The sequence below is a fragment of the Eurosta solidaginis genome, chromosome 5 (genome assembly GCF_040869045.1).
Source record: "Eurosta solidaginis isolate ZX-2024a chromosome 5, ASM4086904v1, whole genome shotgun sequence".
Taxonomy (NCBI): domain Eukaryota; kingdom Metazoa; phylum Arthropoda; class Insecta; order Diptera; family Tephritidae; genus Eurosta; species Eurosta solidaginis.
In genome coordinates this window covers 123,423,664-123,448,202 of record NC_090323.1, presented here as the reverse complement: position 1 = coordinate 123,448,202, position 24,539 = coordinate 123,423,664, and the positions used below count along the sequence as shown (strand labels likewise).

General features: G+C 37.4%; 1 protein-coding gene across 2 annotated transcripts in view; it reads right to left on the bottom strand.

The window, feature by feature from the left end:
* Positions 1–24,539, bottom strand: part of cert (ceramide transfer protein) — a 320,155-nt gene that overhangs the window by 145,091 nt on the left and 150,525 nt on the right. Inside the window, exons 4-5 of one of the 2 annotated variants that reach the window (XM_067788855.1) lie at positions 8,602–8,750; positions 8,480–8,540 (exon numbers count right to left, since the gene is read on the bottom strand). The exons of the other annotated variant lie outside the window; for it this stretch is intronic. Coding sequence (XP_067644956.1) covers positions 8,480–8,540; positions 8,602–8,750 — 210 coding nt within the window. The remainder of the gene's footprint in view (positions 1–8,479; positions 8,541–8,601; positions 8,751–24,539) is intronic. 2 annotated transcript variants of the gene reach the window in all.

The following is a 24,539-nucleotide window of genomic DNA, read 5'->3' as shown; positions in this document are numbered from 1 at the left end:
AAAGATCATTAACTGGTTGCACAGCTAATTCCGTTAAACAAATTTAAAAACTCTTTTGGCTCATTCCATTTCAAGACACCCTGTCCGCGCAGGACATGATTTTTGATTTTGATGAAATTTTAATATGTTGTTCTTTTGTCAAAATAATGAAACACGTGTTTTTTTTTTGCCTCATAAAATTTTTTTTTTCGGATTTATCGTCAATTGAATTCCATAAAATGCAATCGATATTTTATGGACCTATTTTTTTTCCTGTCAATAACTTTGTCAAAAATTAACCGAATCTCATGGTTTTTTTTTTTTTTTTTGAAATATTCGTTAGTATATTTACTTTTATATAACTTTATAAACAATAGCATATAGTTTTTTTTAGTTCTTAGTAACATTCATTTGTTGTTATTTTTCAGAATTACAGTGATTTTGTAGCAAATCGGCGGCATATTTGCACATCACAACAAATGAATGTTTTCAATAATAAATGTGATATTTTTATTATTAATTTTAAGCATAAGAATCGGTTAATTTTTGACAAAGCAATTGTATGTTGATATGCATTGGATCAATATATAGGGGGAATAAATGTTTAATATTCAAAAATTCATATCTCGAAAACAACGAATTTTGGCTAATAGGCATTCAGGCAAGTTGAAATATAAACTTTTCACTCAATATGGAAAAAGTGTAAACAAAAAAGAGATAACCTTTCTTGAAATATTATTTATGAAAAAAGTCATAAATTTTTACTAAATACTAAAAATTTTTGTTTAACTATATGCTATTGTTTATAAATCTATATAAAAGTAAATATAATAAGGAATATTTCAAAGAAAAAATCATGAGAATCGGTTAATTTTTGACAAAGTTATTGACAGTTTAAAAAGTAGGCGAATAAAATATCGATTGCATATAATGAAACTCAATTGCCGATAAATCCGAAAAAAGTGTTTATGTGGCAAAAAAAAACACGTGTTTCATTATTTTGACCAAAGAACAACATATTGTAATGAATTTACCGCAAATCCTCTTATTTGCAACCTTCTGCTAAGTTCGAATCACTAAACTGTTGAATAAATAAGTCCAATATTTAATAATGCAAAATGGCCTTTATTCAAGTACTTCTCAATAAATAACTCTACTATTGCTCGACAGATAGCGTGCTTAGTCGAAACTGATTGTAGCGCCTCTACTATTGCTGCCTTTTATACTCTTTGATTTCCTCGTTGCATCTTCTAGGCGCTTCTAATCTAGAATCTACTAGTCGGTTATCTGTTATAATTATAACTACAGATGTACGTGTACAGCTCTCTTTTGCGCGCGTGTTTGTGAGCGACACTTCCACAATTATAATTGCATATCTCAGATAAGATATCTGCATGTGTTTGCGCGTTGCTTCTCCGCTGCGTGTACGTACATATTTGTAGACCTAATGATTGATTCGTTTATGTAGATACATAATGACTGATTTATGGATGTGCATACAAATCACTCTTAGCATCGGCTTAGAGATGACAGTACCCCTTAGTGTTGCTAATATTCGTAACACTGCCCTCCACCTAAGTCTGATCGTCCCGATCAGACAAATCTCTTGATCTAAACGCTGCTAACCTCTCCAAATGAACCACTTTAATTTTGGTTCGTGGTTTGGTAGTGGTTTGTATGCGGTACACTACATCGTTCATCCGTTTTACAACTTTGTATGGGCCTTCCCAGTTAGACTGAAATTTCGGGGACAAACCTTTTTTTCGTTTTGGGTTGTATAGCAGTACCAAATCTCCTTCCTGAAACCCTTCCGAATTAATTGCTTTATCGTACCTCGCTTTCATCTTGTCACTCATAATCGTTGCTCGTTGCCTTACCAGATCGTGTATCTCTCTCAGCTCTTCTTCCAAGACACCAGTGGATTTCTTGACATTCCTCTCCGCATCGGCATCTATCCCATACTTCAAATCAGCTGGCAGTCGAAGGTCATTGCCAAAAATTACCTTTGCGGGAGTTTGGCCCGTTGTGTCATGTACTGCCGATCGGTAGGCCATCAAGAATAATGATATGTGTGTATCCCAGTCCTTATGGTACTTGTCTACTACTTTCCTTAAATGCTCCTCCAATGTTCTATTGAAACGTTCCACCATACCATCGGACTGAGGATGCAATGCAGTTGTCCGTGTTTTTCGAATTCCCAATGATTTACACATTTCCCGGCAGCTGATTCGAAAATCCTGCCTTGGTGAGAATGTAACTCCATTGGTACACCATACCTTGCAACCCAATTGTTTATAAACACTTCTGCTACTGTTTCCGCTTCTTGATTTGGGATTGGGCATACCTCTGGCCATTTGCTGAAATAATCCATAACCACCAGTACATATTTGTTTCCGCAGTTGCTAGTAGGAAATGGACCTGCGACATCCATAGCGATCCTTTCAAATGGCGCACCTGAGTTATATTGCTTCATCTGGCCATGACTTCGGGTTTTGGGCCCTTCGCTCTGCTGCAAACCTCGCAGTTCGCAATCCACTCAGTGATCGACTGACGGCAACCAACCCAATATAATCTCTGTTTAATCTTCTCGAGCGTCTTCGTGATTCCAAGATGACCTCCGCTTGGACAATTATGCAGCTCGCTGAGCACGTCAGGAATCCTCTTGCTGGGAACAACTATCAGTTTCTTCTTGCATTGACCATCCTTACTCTCCCATACTCGATGCAAGCAACCGGATATCAACTATAAACTGTTCGACTGTGCCCAATATGACTTCGCAATGGGACTCTCTGCTGACATCTCCTCTCTATTTGGTCTTTCGTTTCGTTCGAGCCCTTGCATAACATGTGACAGATCTGTATCTTCTAGCTGACCCTTCCTTAGCTGTTCCTTGTCCCATTCATCTGTACATGTTATAGTCATTAGCCGGACATCTATAATGTCTTCTTTAGCCTCGGCCTTTGAACAGTGCTTGCATTCCAAACTACATGGTCTTCGTGACATTGCATCAGCATTTCCATGGGTACTACCTTTTCGATGCTTAATGGAAAAGTCATAGCTTTGTAGTCGCTAGATCCACCGTGCCAATTGTCCTTCCGGATTACGGAACTGCAGAAGTCATTTCAACGCTGCGTGATCTGTCCTTTGTGGAAATGTTTAATGCACTCTACCAATGCGAACAGCTCTCTGCGTGTAACGCAATAGTTCCTCTCTGGTTTTCCAATTGAACGGCTGTAATATGCAACTACCTTCTCCTCTCCATCGACCAATTGTGACAAAACGTCTCCTATAGCATATCCGCTCGCATCTGTATCTAGAATAAACGTTGCTCCTGGAATCGGATATGTCAACATTGGGGCAGTGCACAAACGCTCTTTCAATGTTTGCTCTTGCTCCTTCTTCCATTCAAAAGCTTTATTTTTTCTTGTTACCTCGTGGGGGCTATGGGCTACGCTGGTAAAATTTGGTACAAATCGCCGGTAATATGTGCACAGCCCAAGGAAACTTTTCCATTCATGCAGATTCTGTGGTTTTGGCCAATCCTTCACTGCTTCTATCTTTTCATTCGCGCTGCAGATGCCCTCCGTCGTTACTTTATGACCCAAACAACTAATTTGCTTCTTGAACAGAGAACACTTTTTGGGACTAAGTTTCAGACCAGCACCAGCTTTGCTCTGGAAAACCTCCTCCCAGTTCTTTCCCAATACGATTATGTCGTCTAGGTACACTAAGCATGTTTTCCAATATAGTCCTTTCAGTACCTGATCGATGAGTCTTTCAAAAGTAGCTGGTGCATTACATAGTCCAAAGGGCATCTGGGTAAATTGCCAAAGACCATCACCGACACTGAAGGCTGTTTTCTCTTTGTCTTCCTCCTTCACTTCTACTTGCCAGTAGCCGCTTTTCAAGTCCAGTGTGGAAAACCATTTCGTACCAGATAGCGAGTCCAGAGTATCGTCGATTCTTGGCAATGGGTAGCTATCCTTTTTCGTAACGTCATTCAACTTCGGGTAATCCACGCAAAACCTCATTTTTCCATCCTTCTTCTTTACCAGTACTACCGGTGAGCTCCATGGACTAGCTGATGGTTCGATGACGCCGCTGTCGCTCATTTCTTGTATGATTTGACTCACAACTTCCCGCTTCGCCAGTGGAACACTACGTGGAGCTTGACGGATCGGCCTCGCATCTCCAGTGTCAATTCGGTGTTTCCCAACGTTGGTGCGGCCTGATTTGGAACCATCCTGGTCAAATATGTTCGCGTACTTTAGGAGCAGTTGTTTTGCCTTACTCTGATAGTCTTCCTCTAGCTCCTCCGTCCATGCCATGATGTCATTTGAAAGATCAATATTGCTAGTTGAAACGTCTTCCTGGAGCTGTTCACAATTGATTACTACTTCAGCCTCCTGGCATCTTCCCAAAATAGCTCCTCTGGTCAGTTTGAGTGGTGACTTGAACTCATTGAGTACTCTTACCGGGATACATCCATCTTGTTTTGTTATAGCTAGGGTTTTTCCTACATGTTGGTTCAGTGTTGATTTGTTTGCTGCTTCGACAACCCACAATCTGTTTGTCCCACAATCTCGATCAACCTTTGTCCAGATGACTGCTTCTGATTTTGGTGGTATTTGCTGACTCTCTTCCACCAGCACTCGCTTACTGCTGTAGTCTCTCTCGTAGCTGAAATTAAGTGGCACGTCCATGTTCTTATATCGCATCGTCTTGCTTTGCATGTCGATCTTCATGCCTTGGTCTACTGGACTAAGAAGTCCACTCCAATTATGATTTCATCAACAATCTCTGCCACTATAAAATTGTGCACTACCGTGACTTCACATGATACTTCTCCTAGAACCGTAGTGTCTTCTCCAGTGGCTGTACGCAATCTTGCTCAATGCAATGGTGTTATTTTCTTGTTGACTAAATCCGCTCGAATGATGGAATGAGATGCACCCGTATCTACAGTCAGTAACTGTTCCTTTCCATCCACATGTCCTCCGACAGTAAGATTGTTTGATCTTCTTCCAATTTGCGAGATAGAGATTTTGGGGCATTCAATTGCGGGAGCCAGCTGTCGCCCCTTGCGGCTGACTCGCTTTAGTTTAACGATTGGGTGGACTTGGAGATTTGCTCATCTCCTTCAGCTCTGCGTTTACGGCCACCCACATTGTTGGAACTATTAGAGTGCGTACTGCAATAACGTGCAATGTGCCCAGGCTTACCACACTTAAAGCATTTGCTGCATCATTATTCTTCTGTTGCGTTCGCTTTAAAGCTTCCAAAATTGCGTCTACCCACTCTGGTCTTTCTACTTCCACACGATGAGCTTTGTATGCTGGTTTACTCAATAGTGACGCCGTTTCTTGAGTCAATGCATGTGATGCCGTTTCTGCAAATGTTGGCTTTGGGTTTGCGTATGTAGCTCGCTTTGTTTCGACGTCCCGTATGCCGTTTATAAAGCTCTGAATCTTTACCATTTCAGTGTATTCCACGGGTGCGTCCGCATTTGTCAAATGAGCCAACCTTTCAACATCCGAAGCAAACTCCTGCGATGTCTCCTTTGCTTTTTGGTAACGGTTTGGCAACTCAATTTGGAATATCTGTTTTCTATGCTCGCTTCCATAACGTCTCTCGACAGCGGCCATCAATGCTTCATAGTTGTTCCGCTCTCCTTCGGGAATAGTCTGTAGGATTTCGGCTGCTGGCCCCTGCAATGCTACGAATAGAGCTGCAACTTTATCTCCAGCATTCCAGTTGTTCACTGCTGCGGTCTTCTCAAACTGTAGATTAAAGACCTGTAAAGGAACAGAACCGTCAAAGGATGGTGTTTTACCTTTGGATTGCTTGCTGAAACAGCTGGGCGATTTAGTTGTAACTGCTCCATACGACCTTTTAAATCATCTACTTCTGCCTGAAATTGAGCCATTTTTGCATCCTGCGCTTCCAGTTTTGATGATACCTGTTCCAAAATTTCTGCCGACATTTCAGATATACGTACCTCTTGCGCTTCCAATTGAGATGCCAAATATGTCTTTTGGTCTTCCAGTTGAGATGACACTTGCGACGTCATTTCTGAAATACGTGCCTCCTGTGATTCCAGTTGGGATGCCATATATGTCTTCGAGCTGTGCTGACGTATTTGTGGATATTTATGATGACATTTCTGTTATGCGTGTCTCCTGTGTTTCCATCTTGGATGTTACTGTCGATGTTTGTGCAGATATTGCAGCCAAAATCGTGTTCAAGTCTGTGCTGGCGATGTTTCGTTTTTCTCTTCAATTTTTTTTTGTTGTCTCGTCCCCATTAGGATAAAAGCCATACTCGTCCACATCGATTCCTTGCGACTCCATTACCTCTCGTAGCCGTGCTTGAAGTTCGATCTTATTGCCGGTTGTATTCAATCCACGGTTCTCCAACTCCTTTTTCAGTTGCTGGATCCTCAATTCACTCAACTTTGCCATGTCCAAGTTGTACTCCCAATCTTCGGAATTTATTCAACAATTCCTCTTCTGACACCAATTGTAATGAATTTACTGCAAATCCTCTTATTTGCAACCTTCTGCTAAGTTCGAATCACTAAACTGTTGAATAAATAACTCCAATATTTAATAATTCAAAATGGCCTTTATTCAAGTACTTCTCAATAAATAACTCTACTATTGTTCGACAGATAGCGTGCTTAATCAAAAGTGATTGTAGGGCCTCTACTATTGCAGCCTTGCACAATTATAATTGAATATCTCAGATAAGATATCTACATGTGTTTGTGCGTTGCTTCTCCGCTGCGTGTACGTACATATGTGTAGACCTAATGATTGATTCGTTTATGTAGATACATAATGATTGATTTATGGATGTGTATACAAATCACTCTTAGCAGATCACAAATCAGTCTTAGAGATGACAGTACCCCTTAGTGTAGCTAATATTCGTAACAATATTAAAATTTCATCAAAATCAAAAATCGTGTCCTGCGCGGACCGGGTGTCTTGAAATGGAATGAGACTTTTATTATTTAGCTACAATAGCTGATCATATAATAACGAATATCGATAAAAAGTTGTTGAAAATCGAAATCGTCATATTTATCGACTCGTTTATAGCGATGGCGGATGTCGTTAAACAAGTTGCAGAATTTCAGAACTCAACTCGACAACAAAATACACTGGTATTATTATAAAGTTCATTTCTTTTTATACTCAGATGAGCAGAGCCCACGGATAAAGCGATGAAACTCGGTAGGTGGGTTGATCTTATGACTCAGAATAGAAAGTTAGTAAAATTTTGGACAATGGGCGTGGCACCGCCCAATTTTAAAAGAACGTAATTTAAAATTTTTGCAAGCTGTAATCTGGCAGTCTTTGAAGATATTATGATGAAATTTGGCAGGAACGTTACTCCTATTACTGAATGTGTGCTAAATAAAAATTAGCAAAATCGATTAACGAACACGCCCACTTTAAGAAAAAAAATGTAAGTCAAATTAAAAAAAAAAAATCAATATCTTTACAGGATATTAGTAAATTATGTCAACATTGAACTCCAGTAATGATACGGTGCAACAAAATACTAAAATAAAAGAAAATTTCAAAATGGGCGTGGCTCCGCCCCTTTTCATTTAATTTGTCTAGAATACTTTTAATGCCATAAGTCGAACAAAAATGTATCAATCCTTGTGAAATTTTGTAAGGGCATAGCTTCTATGCCGGTAATTGTTTTCTGTGAAAATGGGCGAAATCGGTTGAAGCCACGCCCAGTTTTTATACACAGTCGACCGTCTGTCCTCGATATCGAAAAATTAAAAAAAAATGCTATAATTATATACCAAATACAAAAAAGGGGATGAAACATGGTGATTGGATTCCTTTTTTGACTCAAAATATAACGTTAGAAAAAACTTTGTAAAACGTGTGTGACACCTACCATATTAAGTAGAAGAAAATGAAAAAGTTCTGCAGGGCGAAATCAAAAGCCGTTGGAATCATGACGGGAATACTGTTCGTGGTATTAAATATAAATAAATTAGCGGTACCCGATAGATGATTTTCTGGGTCATCCTGGTCCCCATTTTGGTCGATATCTCGAAAATGCCATCACATATACAACTAAGGGCCACTCCCTTTTAAAACCCTAATTAATACCTCTAATTTGATACCCATGTCATATAAACACATTCCAGGGTTACCCTAGGTTCATTTTCCCACATGGTGATTTTCCTTCTTTTTTGACAAAGGATGAAGGAAAATCGTTCCAAAAAACGTCACCCATGGTCTACCGTTTGGTCGATATTTCCCAAACGTATGTGATATGGAATTAAAAACCACTTATAAACCATCTGCGAAACCCTACCAAACCAACGCAGCTATGCTCTCAGCTGAGTATGCAATGTTCGGTTGCACCCGAACTTAGCCTTCCTTACTTGTCAGATATCATCTCGCGATTGCCATTGCTACCGAACCCCAGGTTATACTTTGTTATTACAATACTTCTTTACACTTACCTCCAAATCTGGCCCTGGATATGATATTCGTTTTAGTTTTTCGATCTCTTCCTTGTACTTTCTATAGAAAATAATAAAATAACATCACTACCACTCTAATCTATGACATATAATATACATACCGATTTTGTGCTTGCGTAAGTTTTAGTCTATTTCTTTCTCGGTCAAATTTTTTCTGCCATAAATCATCACTTTCGGCAATTATGTCTAGACAATGCTGCAATGTCGTCAGTACTCCTGAAGCAGTTGCTCGGAATGTGATGGACTCACCCTGTTAAGATCAAGAAACATCTACCTTAGATTTGGGCATTTTATTTCCTCTCAGAAACTAAGTTTTATCGTACTTTTTCTAATGAACGAAAAAGTTCAGCTTTATAATACTACTAGTATCGCCTACGAAAATTGTGAGCAAATACATATGTATATACAGTTATCCCAAAACCATGTGAAAACTACAGTAAAAGATAGTACCAAAATGATCCCTAAACAGCCCGAATAGCATACTTCGAAACAACCCGATAGTACTGATATCATCCGGAAATGGTCCTCATTCCGAAATTATCAAGTAATTATCACGAAAATGTCCCAATTTTCCAAAACTGTTGAACCAAAATCTTTTTATATATGGTCGTTTCCATTGTTACCGTCGCGCAGAGCTGTAAAATGATTCAATCAATACAGTTATAAATCAAGATTGATTCATTATACTCAGTTGAGCAGAGCTCACATAGTATATTAACTTTGATTGGATAACGGTTGGTTGTACAGGTATAAAGGAATCGAGATAGATATAGACTTCCATATATCAAAATCATCAGTATCGAAAAAAAATTCGATTGAGCCATGTCCGTCCGTCCGTCTGTCCGTTAACACGATAACTTGAGTAAATTTTTAGTTATCTTGATGAAATTTGGTATGTAGGTTCCTGGGCACTCATCTCAGATCGCTATTTAAAATGAACGATATCGGACAATAACCACGCCCACTTTTTCGATATCGAAAATTTCGAAAAATCGAAAGTGCGATAATTCATTGCCAAATACGGATTAAGCGATGAAACTTGGTATGTGAGTTGAACTTATGACGTAGAATAGAAAACTAGTAAAATTTTGGACAATGGGCGTGGCACCGCCCACTTTTAAAAGAAAAGTTAATATCTTTACAGTATATAAGTAAATTATGTCAACATTCAACTCCATTAATGATATGTTGCAACAAAATACAAAAATAAAAAAAAATTCAAAATGGGCGTGGCTTCGCCCTTATGGAGAGTAGGATCTTTGCCTTTTTTAGGAGATGGTTACCCTGAATACCGGTTCAAGCTGGCATCACCAAGACAACTGTCAGTAGTCACTCGTGTGAAGAGAGACATTAGCTGAAGAAAAGTTGACACAGACTGATTTCCAATTTTGGGGGAAGTAGGCGTTATTCATAATGTTATTAAATAACGAGACGTATTCTAGTATCATTATGGGTGGCAAATTTTTCAAAACTATATTTGGTATCCCATCCCAACCAGATGTGAATTTTGCTGGAATGTTTCTAAAAATATTAATTACTGCTTCCGGTGTTGCGAAGTAATTTTGTATTTGGTGGTCCTCAAGCATATTTGATTTAGTATTTACGTTACATGTGGTTTTTGTGTAATGGAGAGTATCAAATTCGGCTTTTATTTCTAAAAACTTATTGAAACTCTGCATTACTATATTGTGAGTTGCATTATCAGGATCACTCTGCTTTATGGAGTGAACTGATTGCATATATGAACCTATAGCGTTGAGCATGAGGTTTTGTTTTCTTATTACAAAGAAATCGGAAGTATTCTCTATTTCACATTCTTCGATATTAGCATCTGTAAGAATGTGTTTGTAGTTGAGAGGTATTTTAATTTCGTTGAGTTCTAGAGAGGTATAAGGCTTGAAGTTTTTTTTTATTTTCTTAAACATATCTAATGAGGATCTATGGCAATCAGTTTTTTTTTTTTGTAGTAGTCGTTCGATACTTTGTTTATATTTTCTTTGAGTAAGATTCAAGGTTCGAATCGAGCTCAAGGCCAGAACAATAATTTTTTTCTAATGATAATTATTGTTATTTTTTAATTTTTCTAAATTTGAAAAATTGTATTTTTTGTTTTTGGAATAGTATATATGGAAAATAACAATAATTATCATTAGAAAAAAATTATTGTTCTGGCCTTGAGCTCGATTCGAACCTTGAATGATTTATCAATAGGCCGATAAAAACAAAAACAATTGTTAATAAACCATGAGCACTTGGGAATGTCAAACAAAGTAATTGACAATAAACAAAAATCCAGCATTATCAGTGATTTGCACCAGATGGCGCAACACTGAATAAATATAGTTGGTAAAAAGGAATAGAAGTAGCAAATTTGCCAGTCAAACAAACCACCGCTGTATAGCTAAATGGTTAGCGCAGCATGCCTAAAGCGTACTGATGATGAAGGCTTAGCACCCTTCGAAATGGATCTATCTGCGCAGCTATGGCAGGTTATCTGAAAAATTTTCTACTTACTATTCCAAAAACAAAAAAAATACAATTTTTCAAATTTAGAAAAATTAAAAAATAACAATAATTATCATTATAAAAAATTATTGTTCTGGCCTTGAGCTCGATTCGAACCTTGAATGATTTATCAATAGGCCGATAAAAACAAAAACAATTGAGTAAGATTTTAATAATTTTAAGTCTAGTTTTAAGTTGTGATAGTATTTCGTCCCTGAGTAGTATTTCTCTTCTATTATGTTTTTTAATGAGTGTGATGAATTTACTCTTTTCTTTATGCAATTTTGTGATAATGGTATTGTGATATATTTTATTTACGTCGTTAATTGGAAATTTAGGGACAATTTCTTCGATTGTATCTAAGATTATTTCGGATAAGGCGTTTAAGTGAGTGTCTATTCTGAGTTTTCTAGATTTCTTTCTTTGGGTACCGGAGCTCCATTAGACAATTTTTGTAGAATTTTTCGATTGAATTTTTCCCAGTTTGTTCTTTTATAATCGAAATTCCTAGTTGCATTTTCTGTAAACATTTCAAAGGGGTTAAGGTTAATGTCTCTTGAGACGTCCACATGGATTGCATTATGGTCACTGTCATAATCGAGGGTATTAATGCAGTTTGTAGTGTCATTCATTTTTTTGAAAGATAGTCTGGAATCTATTATGCATATGTCAATAAAAGAGTTGGCTCTGGGAAAGGAAGGTGTTGCTGAAGCGTAAAGCTGGCAGCGATACTTTATTTGGTTGTCATCGATCCATTTTTGAAGAGTTTTGCCTTTGTGGTTGCCAATTGCGTTCCCCCAGTTACAATGTTTACTATTGAGGTATCCTGCTATTAAGAAAAGATTGTCTGGGTTTTCTAGACTTAATTTTTGAAATAATGTATTTAAATCCCTTTCGAAATCTCCGTTATTATTACCGCTTGGAAAATAGGCAGCTACGACATATAACGACTTCTTGTCTGCAGTCGGTATTTTTATAACGCATGCATCAAGACATGTTAATTTTGTGATGCCAGTGACGTTTGCGTATTTCATATTGTTTCGAATTAGTATACCTGTGCCTCCTCCTAATTTTGAGTTGGCTCTATCCTTGCGGATAAAGACATAGTTTCTAAACCAAAGTTTGTGTTTTTTATTTAGTTTAGTTTCGTTCAGAAGAACGATGACTGGAGTGTGTTTTATTAAGAACTTTTCGAGATCATACCTTCTGGGTTTTTGGTGACTAAGGAGTTAACATTAATTGATATTATATTAAGAGTTTTTATAAAAGTGTTAGTTGTATTAATCATCTAGTAAAGAACAAAAACACGTCGATGCGAGCTCGCTCCTTGTTCTTGTTGTTGTTTCTGGAGAATTGACAATTGATCTTTTAGGTTATCCATTGCCTTTTTAAGTTCTAACAATAAGTTATTGGTTAGCTTTTCATTATTAACAGTTGAATTGGGAACATTTTGTGGTGGAGTCGATTTTTCAAAGAGATCGGAAAATTTTACATTTGGATTAATAAAGTTTTGCCGATTAATGGATTTTTCATGAATGCTTTTTTTCTTTTCTATAAGTTTTAGTTTAAGACTAGTATATTTTTCGCATCCCTTGTATGAAGCTGGTTGCCCGTATTTTTTGCATAGGACACAATAGAATTTGCTTTTGTCTTCATTATCAGATTTTTCTATTTTACATTCTTTGCTGTTGTGTGGTTGATCACATTTGACACATTTGGGTGGTAAATGGCCATTGGCTGCGCTATGGAAAAATCCTTGGCAATTGCGACATTGCGCAATACCGTCTTTTTTCAGGGGTTCCCAGTTTATACATCTATATAAAATGTTTTTTATTTTTTTAAGTGTATTTATGCTGCTTTCGGGTGTTATTTGTACCATGAAAATCGGCAACGCTGTAAAGTTTTTTCTAGACTTGTTTGTAGAAAAGTGTGATACTTTAATAAATTTTAAGTTGTCATTTTGGTATTGTTGTAATTCTTTTAGAATTTGTTTTGGATCTGTATTTGCGTATAGCCCTTTTAATAAATATGTTTTATTTTTCAGAGATTTTAGAGAGTATGTGAAGAATTGAACATTCGTTTTAATAAGGAAATCTTTTACCAATAGGAATGTGTTTAAGCCTTGAACGTAGAGAGTTTGTTTTTGTTCCTTGTTTTCTTTGATTTTAAAGTTTTCAATTTTTATGCCTTTAGTTAGCACTTCAATTAATTTGTCTGGATCAATGCCGTGGATTATGATCGGTGGCACTTTGTTTTTGTTTTTATCGAAACTCTTGGTATTTTCAGAAGGTTTGTTTGTCTCCGCGTAATTGTTATTTTGACCTCTATTTTATGCCTGTGGTGTTTTGTTTTTAGAGCTTATTTGCATGTCACATGGTTTGCTTTGTTTTTGTGTAATATATTCTATGAACTTGTTTACGCACTCTTCATCGTCACTTTCCAGATCGAGAGCCGTAATAGTTATTCTTGATGAGTTTGGAAGCTGATGGCATTTCCATATTGTTGCTTTTTCTTTTGTTGTTGGTTTGCACTTTTTCTGAGTACATGTGGTCTGAGACCATTAAGTTATTTGAATTTTGGGCATGCTGTTCATGCATATTATTTGCATTTTTAGATTTTGTGTTTTTTTTTCTTACAATTTGTGGTTTTAAAAGTTTTGTATGATAGTTTATTTAATTTATTTGATTGGTTTTGTTGCACCTTAATAGAACACGAGTATAATAGTTTTTCGCGATCCGTAGTAAGTCTGACACTCATCACAATCGTGAGAGAACTCTCGGTCCTTTCCCCTCCGTAATGAGCGAAATCATGGAAAGGGCCTTAGCTAAACTCAGCAGGTGGGCACAGGGATGTGGTCTTAGGTTAAATCCCGACAAGACGGACCTGGTTCTCTTCACGAGGAAGTATAAGCCACCTGCCTTCAGACTACCATTCTTAATCGGCCAGCAAATAACCCTGTCATCGAGTACCAAGTATCTGGGACTAACAATTGACTGCAAGTTGAATCGGAAAGTATGCATCGAAGAGCGGGTACGGAAGGCCTGCATCGCCTTCTATGCCTGCAAATCAATGTTTGGTAAGAAATGGGGGCTCAAGCCAAGCATGGTACTTTGGATGTACGAGGCGGTGGTGCGACCGGTGCCTACCTATGGTTCCATAGTCTGGTGGGAAGATCTAAGTAAGAGCTACAATCTCACCAGCTGCAAAAAGACCAGCGCACTGCGTGTGTTGGTGCCATAGGGGCCGGACGCACTTGCCCCACAGCTGCTTTAGACCCCATTTTGCACCTGCTTCCGATCGACTTGCATATACTTTGTACATCGTCACAAACCGCACTGAGACTCAGGGAGTCTGACTGTTGGAAGGATACTCAGCAAGGGCATAGTAGTATCCTAAAGAAACTTCCGGATGGTACATGTAGTGCCGAGACAGACTACTACCCTCGCGAACTGAATTTTGAGTACTGTTGTAATACCGCCATTCCAAGCAGGAACGAGTGGAAGAGAAACCCGGGCATAAGGGTCGACGACATCCAAATCTACACTGACGGCTCCAAGATGGAATCGGGAGTGGGGCCGAAGTCTACTCTGAGTCCCTAGTTTTGTCTGCATCATTCAGACTCCCATCGCACTGCAACGTGTTTCAAGCAGAAATACTCGCGATTTGGCAAGCCTGCAAATCACTGGGGACTTCAGCGTAGCTGGTAAAGTTTGCATCCTGTCGGATAGCCAAGCAGCGATAAAGGCGCTTTCCTCGCCACACATTAACTCAAAATTAGTGTGGGCTTGTAAGTGACTCATATCCCAGTTAACCACCAATCTAGAACTATGCGTTATCTGGGTCCCGGGTCATAGGGGGAGATGAGCGAGGAAACAACCAGTGTCGAAGTAGGCATACCTTTAGCAGTAGCCAAGGGGAATATCCAAAGCTTCTACTTGAAGAAAGCACAAACAAAGTGGAATAACATCACCACCTGTGCAATATCAAAATCCATTTGGCCAAAATATGATGGGAAGAGGACGAGAAGTCTTCTGAATAAATCCAGGGCCAACACACGCAAACTGATAGCAGTCTGCCCGGTCATTGGGCAGTAGGTACGCATGTGGAAAAGATGGGCATTCCGTATGACTACTGCAGAAGCTGCAAAGATCCAAATGCCAGGGAGACAGTAGAACACTTAATGTGTAAATGCCTGGCTCTAGCTAGAGCCCGACTAAGGTTCCTTGGAACCCCGTTTCTAGAAAACCTCAGAGGTTTATCTGTGATAGCAATCCCGAATATTCTTAATTTTATCACCAACTCTGGCTGGTTGTAGTACATTGACCGTAATCCCGTAGGTTTTAGACGATTTACATGGCATCAAAACGGCTTTAAATAGCTACTTGGGCGATCAGGGTCACAGCCATTTCACCTACCTACCTACCTATTGAGAAACCAGAAAAGATAGCTTCGAGTAATTTAAAAATCAATTTCAGCCTGCTGAAGGAAAAACTCCTGTTTGAGTCTTGGGGAGAAGTTTATAATAAGAGCAATATATCAAAGGGGTACGGTAACTTTTCAAATATTTTAAAAAATCATATAGCAGCTTCATCCTTCACGCTTAAGCTCCGTAAATCGGCTATGAATCTAAAACCATGGATAAGCAAGTCCGTTATTAGTAAGTAAAATAAGGCTGAAAAGTAAATTAGCAAGAAAGTGCCGTAAGCACGCGCAGAATCACAAACTTCGTAGGCGTTATGCTTTTTTGTGTAATGAAGTAAAAAAAGAAGTTGTACTGCAACGTGATAATTTTTTATCGCAATAAGTTTGTGGCTTCACGAGGAAATTCTAAGAAAGAATGGGCTATTATTAATTGTATGTTAAACCGGAAGTGTAAGCGAAGAGACACGGTCATTGCTCTAGTGAATTTTGCAGATATTATTTCAAACGGAAGTAGCTTATATTTTTAATGAACACTTCTCAACTATTGCGCAAAGATATGCTATGACATCTATGTGTAGAGTCGGAGTACGTGGAGTCAAGTTCAGCCAGTAGTTTTTTCTTCGAACCCTCTACTGGATTAGAAATCTTACAAACCATGAAGTCTTTGAATAACACAAAATCATGTGGCTATGATGGAGTAGCAAACCAGGTGTTGAAAAATGTGGATTTCACTTTAGTTGATATTCTCACACACCTTTTCAATTCTAGTGTTTTCTCTGCAACATTTCCTTCCGACTTGATATGTGCTATTGGTATTCCGCTATTTAAAAAAGGAAACAAAAATGACAAAAACAACTACAGACCAATCCCTTTGCTTTCTCTATCTCAAAAGTTTTTGAAACACTGATTAAAAATAGGATTATTTCCTTTCTTGAAATCAATAAGTTTTTTAGTCCGATGCAGTTCGGTTTTATGCAAGAGTGGTCTACTAAAGATGCTCTACTTAATTTTTCTTCAATTATCTATCGAGATTTAGATAACAAAAAAACTGCCCTGGCGTGTTTGTAGATATTACCAAAGCTTTTGACAAGGTAGATCACCAAACTTTGCTAGATAAATTGCATTATACATAAATGGTTTAGTTCCTATTTAACTGGGAGAGTACAGAGGGTAAAAGTTTGTGAAAGCCTAAGTAGTTCAGTTACAAGTAATATGGGCGTGCCACAAGGATCTGTTTTAGGTCCCATATTCTTTTTAGTTTACTTAAACTCAATTTTTTCATTCGGAAAATTTAATGCTTTTGCGGATGACCTCGCGATTGCAATTGCAGATTCTTTTATATAATTTTCGTTGGTGAAGAATGGCCCATTTATAAGGTTATTCATATCGCAGTTCAAGCATCTTTGTATGTGATTTCTTATAAGGTTATTTATGTAATTATCTATCCTGTGAACCTTGGCTTTATTATATAGTTGGCTATTGGGATATTATTGCTGTAATCACTTAGTGGTTTCCTATAAAGTGATGTACATACTCTTAGACCGTTGCGTTCAAAAATTCTAATTCTTTCCATGTAGGATGGAGATATGTTGAACCACATAGGAGCGGCGTATGTAATTATGGGTCGTATTAAACATTGGTACATGATTATCTTGACTCTGGATGATACATGTCGTGAATAGAACAAGTTTTTATATGAAAAGAATGCACTTCTGGTTCGCTCCAACTGTTTATTTACATGATTATTAAAGTATAGGAACTTGTCTAGGTTTATTCCTAGATATTTTACATTGTCCCGTACCGAAATATTTGAGCCGCTTGTGCTTGCTTTTATTCTGAATTTTTTCCAATTTTTTCGTATGTCTTGGGGCCTAAACAAGATTGTCTCGCATTTGTTTGTGTTTATTTTAAGGTGCCAATTATTTGTGTATGTTTCTATCTCATCAAAAGTTTTTTTAAGATTTGAGTTTATGGCATATATAGTATTCTCTGCGTGATAGATGACGAGATCATCAGCATATGAGAAGATATTTTCAATACTATTTATAAGGTCCAAAATAAAAATGTTAAAGAGAATTGGAGAGTTTACTGTTCCTTCCATTTTGAAATATTGGGAGCTTTGCATTTCACCCTTAGATATTGTGAATTGTTTTTTGTATATCATAAGTTAACATTAACAGATGCAGAGGAGATTTGTATTTAATTAATTTAAATATTAGACCATTCAACCATGGTCCATCAGATGCTATTTCAAGATCAATCAGACATGCGCCTGTACAATATTTTTTATGCCAGTTCCAGTTGATGTATGAAACAAGACAGTGAATTGCTTGCGTGGTAGAATATTGGTATTTAAACCCAAATTGTTTTTCATTTACATGACCATTTTCGTTACAGAACTTTGTTATATTGTTACTTACTAGTACTTCAAATACCTTGCTGATATTCGGCAGAAGGCTTATGGGGCGTAGGGCAGCCGCAAGTTTAACATCCATCTTCGTTCATTTATTTTTATATTCATTTTTTAACTGAAATACATTTTCATTATTAATTAAATCATTCTAATCAATATACGAAATATTGAATACCAATAAACTATTCATTGTTTACATGGGGGCTCAACCGGGATGACCGAATGTGAGATGGTTACCCTGAATATCGGTTCAAGCTGGCATCACCAAGACAACTGTCAGTAGTAACTCGTGTGAAGAGAGACATTAGCTGAAGTAAAGTTGACACAGACTGATTTCCAATTTTGGGGGAAGTAAGCGTTATTCATCATGTTATTAAATAACGAGACGTATTCTAGTGTCATTATGGGTGGCAAATTTTTCAAAACTATATTTGGTATCCCATCCCAACCAGATGTGAATGTTTCTAAAAATATTAATTACTGCTTCCGGTGTTGCGAAGTAATTTTGTATTTTGTGGTCCTCAAGCATATTTGATTTAGTATTTACGTTAAATGTGGTTTTTGTGTAATGGAGAGTATCAAATTCGGCTTTTATTTCTAAAAACTTTTTGAAACTCTGCATTACTATATTGTGAGTTGCATTGTCAGGATCACTCTGCTTTATGGAGTGAACTGATTGCATATATGAACCTATAGCGTTGAGTATGAGGTTTTGTTCTCTTATTACAAAGAAATCGAAGTCTTCTCTATTTCACATTCTTCGATATTAGCCTCTGTAAGAATGCCTTTGTAGTTGAGAGGTATTTTAATTTCGTTGAGTTCTAGAGGGGTATAAGGCTTGAAGTTTTTTTGATTTTCTTAAACATATCTAATGAGGATCTATGGCAATCAGTTTTTTTTCGTAGTAGTCGTTCGATACTTTGTTTATATTTTCTTTGAGTAAGATTTTAATAATTTTAAGTCTAGTTTTAAGTTGTGATAGTATTTCGTCCCTGAGTAGTATTTCTCTTCTATTATGTTTTTTAATGAGTGTGAGGAATTTACTCTTTTCTTTATGCAATTTTGTGATAATGGTATTGTGATATATTTTATTTACGTCGTTAATTGGAAATTTGGGGACAATTTCTTCGATTGTATCTAAGATTATTTCGGATAAGGCGTTTAAGTGAGTGTCTATTTCTGAGTTTTCTAGATTTCTTTCTTTGGGTACCGGAGGTCCATTAGACAATTTTTGTAGAATTTTTCGATTGAATTTTTCCCAGTTTGTTCTTTTATAATCGAAATTCCTAGTTGCATTTTCTGTAAACATTTCAAAGGGGTTAAAGTTAATGTCTCTTGAGACCTCCACATGGATTGCATTATGGTCACTGTCATAATCGAGGGTATTAATGCAGTTTGTAGTGTCATTCATTTTTTTGAAAGATAGTCTGGAATCTATTATGCATATGTCAATAAAAGAGTTGGCTCTGGGAAAGGAAGGTGTTGCTGAAGCGTAAAGCTGGCAGCGAGACTTTATTTGGTTGTCATCGATCCATTTTTGAAAAGTTTTGATTTTTTGGTTGCCAATTGCGTTCCCCCAATTACAATGTTTACTATTGAGGTATCCTGCTATTAAGAAAAGATTGTCTGGGCTTTCTAGACTTAATTTTTCAAATAATGTATTTAAATCCCTTTCGAAATCTCCGTTATTATTACTGCTTGGATAATAGGCAGCTACGACATATAACGACTTCTTGTCTGCAGTCGGTATTTTTATAGCGCATGCCTCAAGACATGTTAATTTTGTGATGCCAGTGACGTTTGCGTATTTCATATTGTTTCGAATTACTATACCTGTGCCTCCTCCTAATTTTGATTTGGCTCTATCCTTGGGGATAAAGACATAGTTTCTAAACCAAAGTTTGTGTTTTTTATTTAGTTTAGTTTCGTTCAGGAGAACGATGACTGGAGTGTGTTTTATTAAGAACTTTTCGAGATCATACCTTCTGGGTTTGGTGACTAAGGAGTTAACATTAATTGATATTATATTAAGAGTTTTTATAAAAGCGTTAGTTGTATTAATCATCTAGTGAAGAAAAAAGACCGTCGATGCGAGCTCGCTCCTTGTTCTTGTTGTTGTTTCTGGAGAATTGATCTTTTAGGTTATCCATTGCCTTTTTAAGTTCACACAATAAGTTATTGGTTAGCTTTTCATTATTAACAGTTGAATTGGGAACATTTTGTGGTGGAGTCGATTTTTCAAAGAGATCGGAAAATTTTACATTTGGATTAATAAAGTTTTGCCGATTAATGGATTTTTCATGAATGCTTTTTTCTTTTCTATAAGTTTTAGTTTAAGACTAGTATATTTTTCGCATCCCTTGTATGAAGCTGGTTGCCCGTATTTTTTGCATAGGACACAATAGAGTTTGCTTTTGTCTTCATTATCAGATTTTTCTATTTTACATTCTTTGCTGTTGTGTGGTTGATCACATTTGACACATTTGGGTGGTAAATGGCCATTGGCTGCGCTATGGAAAAATCCTTGGCAATTGCGACATTGCGCAATACCGTCTTTTTTCAGGGGTTCCCAGTTTATACATCTATATAAAATGTTTTTTATTTTTTTAAGTGTATTTATGCTGCTTTCGGGTGTTATTTGTACCATGAAAATCGGCAACGCTGTAAAGTTTTTTCTAGATTTGTTTGTAGAAAAGTGTGATACTTTAATAAATTTTAAGTTGTCATTTTGGTATTGTTGTAATCCTTTTAGAATTTGTTTTGGATCTGTATTTGCGTTTAGCCCTTTTAATAAATATGTTTTATTTTTCAGAGATTTTGGAGAGTATGTGAAGAATTGCACATTCATTTTAATAAGGAAATCTTTTACCAATAGAATGTGTTTAAGTCTTGAACGTAGAGAGTTTGTTTTTGTTCCTTGTTTTCTTTGATTTTATAGTTTTAAATTTTTATGCCTTTAGTTAGCACTTCAATTAATTTGTCTGGCTCAACGCCGTGGATTACGATCGGTGGCACTATGTTTTTGTTCTTATCGACACTCTTGGTATTTTCCGAAGGTTTATTTGTCTCCGCGTAATTGTTATTTTTACCTCTATTTTATGCCTGTGGTGTGTTGTTTTTGGAGTTTATTTGCATGTCACATGGTTTGTTTTGTTTTTGTGTAACATATTCTTTGAACTTGTTTACGCACTTTTCATCGTCACTTTCCATATCGAGAGCCGTAATTTTTATTGTTGATGAGTTTGGAAGCTGATGGCATTTCCATATTTGCTTTTTCTTTTGTTGTTGGTTTGCACTTTTTCTGAGTACATGTGGTCTGAGACCATTAAGTTATTTGAATTTTGAGCATGCTGTTCATGCATATTATTTGCATTTTTCGATTTTGTGTTTTTTTTTCTTACAATTTTTGGGTTTAAAAGTTTTGTATGATAGTTTATTTAATTTATTTGATTGGTTTTGTTGCACCTAAATAGAACACGAGTATAATAGTTTTTCGCGATCCGAACTCATCACAGTCGTGAGAGAACTCTTGGTCCTTTCCCCTCCGTAATGAGCGAAATCATGGAAAGGGCCTTAGCTAAACTCAGTAGGTGGGCACAGGGTTGTGGCCTTGGGTTAAATCCCGACAAGACGGACCTGGTTCTCTTCACGAGGAAGTACAAGCCACCTGCCTTCAGACTACCATTCTTAATCAGCCAGCAACTAACCCTCTCATCGAGTACCAAGTATCTGGGACTAACAATTGACTGCAATTTGAATCGGAAAGTATGCATCGAAGAGCGGGTACGGAAGGTCTGCATCGCCTTCTATGCCTAAAAATCAATGTTTGGTAAGAAATGGGGGCTCAAGCCAAGTATGGTACTTTTGGTGTAAGAGGCGGTGGTGCGACCGGTGCCTACCTATGGTTCCATAGTCTGGTGGGAAGATCTAAGTAAGAGCTACAACCTCACCAGCCTGCAAAAAGTCCAGCGCACTGCGTGTGTTGGTGCCATACGGGCCGGACGCACTTTCCCCACAGCTGCTTTAGACCCCATTTTGCACCTGCTTCCGATCGACTTGCATATACTTTGTACATCGTCACAAACCGCACTGAGACTCAGGGAGTCTGGCTGTTGGAAGGATACTCAGCAAGGGCATAGTAGTATTCTAAAAAAACTTCCGGATGGTACATGTAGTACCGAGACAGATTACTACCCTCGCGAACTGAAGTTTGAGTACTGTTGTAATACCGCCATTCCAAGCAGGAACGAGTGGAAGAGAAACCCGGGCATAAGGGTCGACGACATCCAAATCTACACTGACGGCTCCAAGATGGATTCGGGAGTGGAGCCGGAGTCTACTCTGAGTCCCTAGTTTTGTCTGCATCATTCAGATTCCCATCGCACTGCAACGTGTTTCAAGCAGAAATACTCGCGATTTGGGAAGCCTGCAAATCACTGGGGGCTTCAACGTAGCTGGTAAAGTTTGCATCCTGTCGGATAGCCAAGCAGCGATAAAGGCGCTTTCCTCGCCACACATTAACTCAAAATTAGTGTGGGCTTGTAAGCGACTCATATCCCAGTTAACCACCAATCTAGAACTATGCGTTATCTGGGTCCCGGGTCATAAGGGGAGATGAGCGAGGAAACAACCAGTATCGAAGTAGGCATACCTTTAGCAGTAGCCAAGGGGAATATCCAAAGCTTCTACTTGAAGAAAGCACAAACAAAGTGGAATAACATCACCACCTGTGCTATATCAAAATCCATTTGTCCAAACTATGATGGGAAGAGGACGAGAAGTCTTCTGAATAAACCCAGGGCCAACACACGCAAACTGATAGCAGTCTGCCCGGTCATTGGGCAGTAGGTACGCATGTGGAAAAGATGGGCATTCCGTATGACTACTGCAGAAGCTGCAAAGATCCAAATGCCAGGGAGACAGTAGAAAACTTGAAACCCCGTTTCTAGAAAACCTCAGAGGTTTATCTGTGATAGCAATCCCGAATATTCTTAATTTTATCAGCAACTCTGGCTGGTTGTAGTACATTGACCGTAACATTCCGTAGGTTTTAGACGATTTACATGGCATCAAAACGGCTTTAAATAGCTACTTGGGCGATCAGGGTCGCAGCCATTTCACCTACCAAGAAAAGATAGCTTCGAGTAATTTAAAAATCAATTTCAGCCTGCTGAAGGAAAAACTCCTGTTCGAGTCTTGGGGAGAAGTTTATAATGAGAGCAATATATCAAAGGCGTACGGTAACTTTTCAAATACTTTAAAAAATCATATAGCAGCTTCATCCTTCACGCTTAAGCTCCGTAAATCGGCTATGAATTTAAAACCATGGATAAGCAAGTCCCTTATTAGTAAAATAGAGCTGAAAAATAAATTAGCAAGAAAGTGCCGTAAGCACGCGCAGAATCACAAACTTCGTAGGCGTTATGCTTTTTTGTGTAATGAAGTAAAAAAAGAAGTTCGACTGCAACGTGATAATTTTTATCGCAATAAGTTTGTGGCTTCACGACGAAATTCTAAGAAAGAATGGGCTATTATTAATAGTATGTTAAACCGGAAGTATAAGCGAAGAGACACGGCCATTGCTCTAGTGAATTGTGCAGATATTATTTCAAACTCTACGGAAGTAGCTAATATTTTTAATGAACACTTCTCAACTATTGCGCAAAGATATGCTATGACATCTTCGCGTAAATATCTAGAGTCGGAGTACGTGGAGTCAAGTTCAGCCAGTAATTTTTCCTTCGAACCCTTTACTGGATTAGAAATCTTACAAACCATTAAGTCTTTGAATGACACAAAATCATGTGGCTATGAGGGAGTAGCAAACCAGGTTTTGAAAAATGTGGATTTCCCTTTAGTTGATAATCTCACACACCTTTTCAATTCTAGTGTTTTCTCTGCAACATTTCCTTCCGACTTGATATGTGCTATTGTCATTCCTCTATTTAAAAAAGGTAACAAAAATGACAAAAATGACAAAAACAACTACAGTCAAATCCCTTTGCTTTCTTCTATCTCAAAAGTTTTTGAAACACTGATTAAAAATAGGATTATTTCCTTTCTTGAAATCAATAAGTTTTTTAGTCCGATGCAGTTCGGTTTTATGCAAGAGTGGTCTACTAAAGATGCTCTACTTAATTTTTCTTCAATTATCTATCGAGATTTAGATAACAAAAAAACAGCCCTGGCGTGTTTGTAGATATTACCAAAGCTTTTTACAAGGTAGATCACCAAACTTTGCTAGATAAATTGCATTATGCTGGTTTTCGTGGATTTATACATAAATGGTTTAGTTCCTATTTAACTGGGAGTGTACAGTGGGTAAAAGTTTGTGAAAGGTAGAAGTAATATGGGCGTGCCACAAGGGTCTATTTTAGGTCCCATATTGTTTTTAGATTACTTAAACTCAATTTTTTCATTACAATGCGGAAAATTTAATGCTTTTGCGGATGACCTCCCGATTGCAATTGCAGATTCTTTTATATAATTTTCGTTGATGTAGAATGGCCCATTTATAAGGTTATTCATATCGCAGTTCAAGCATCTTTGTATGTGATTTCTTATAAGGTTAATTATGTAATTATCTATCCTGTGAACCTTGGCTTTATTATATAGTTGGCTATTGGGATAGTATTGCTGTAATCACTTAGTGGTTTCCTATAAAGTGATGTGCATACTCTTAGACATTTGCGTTCAAAA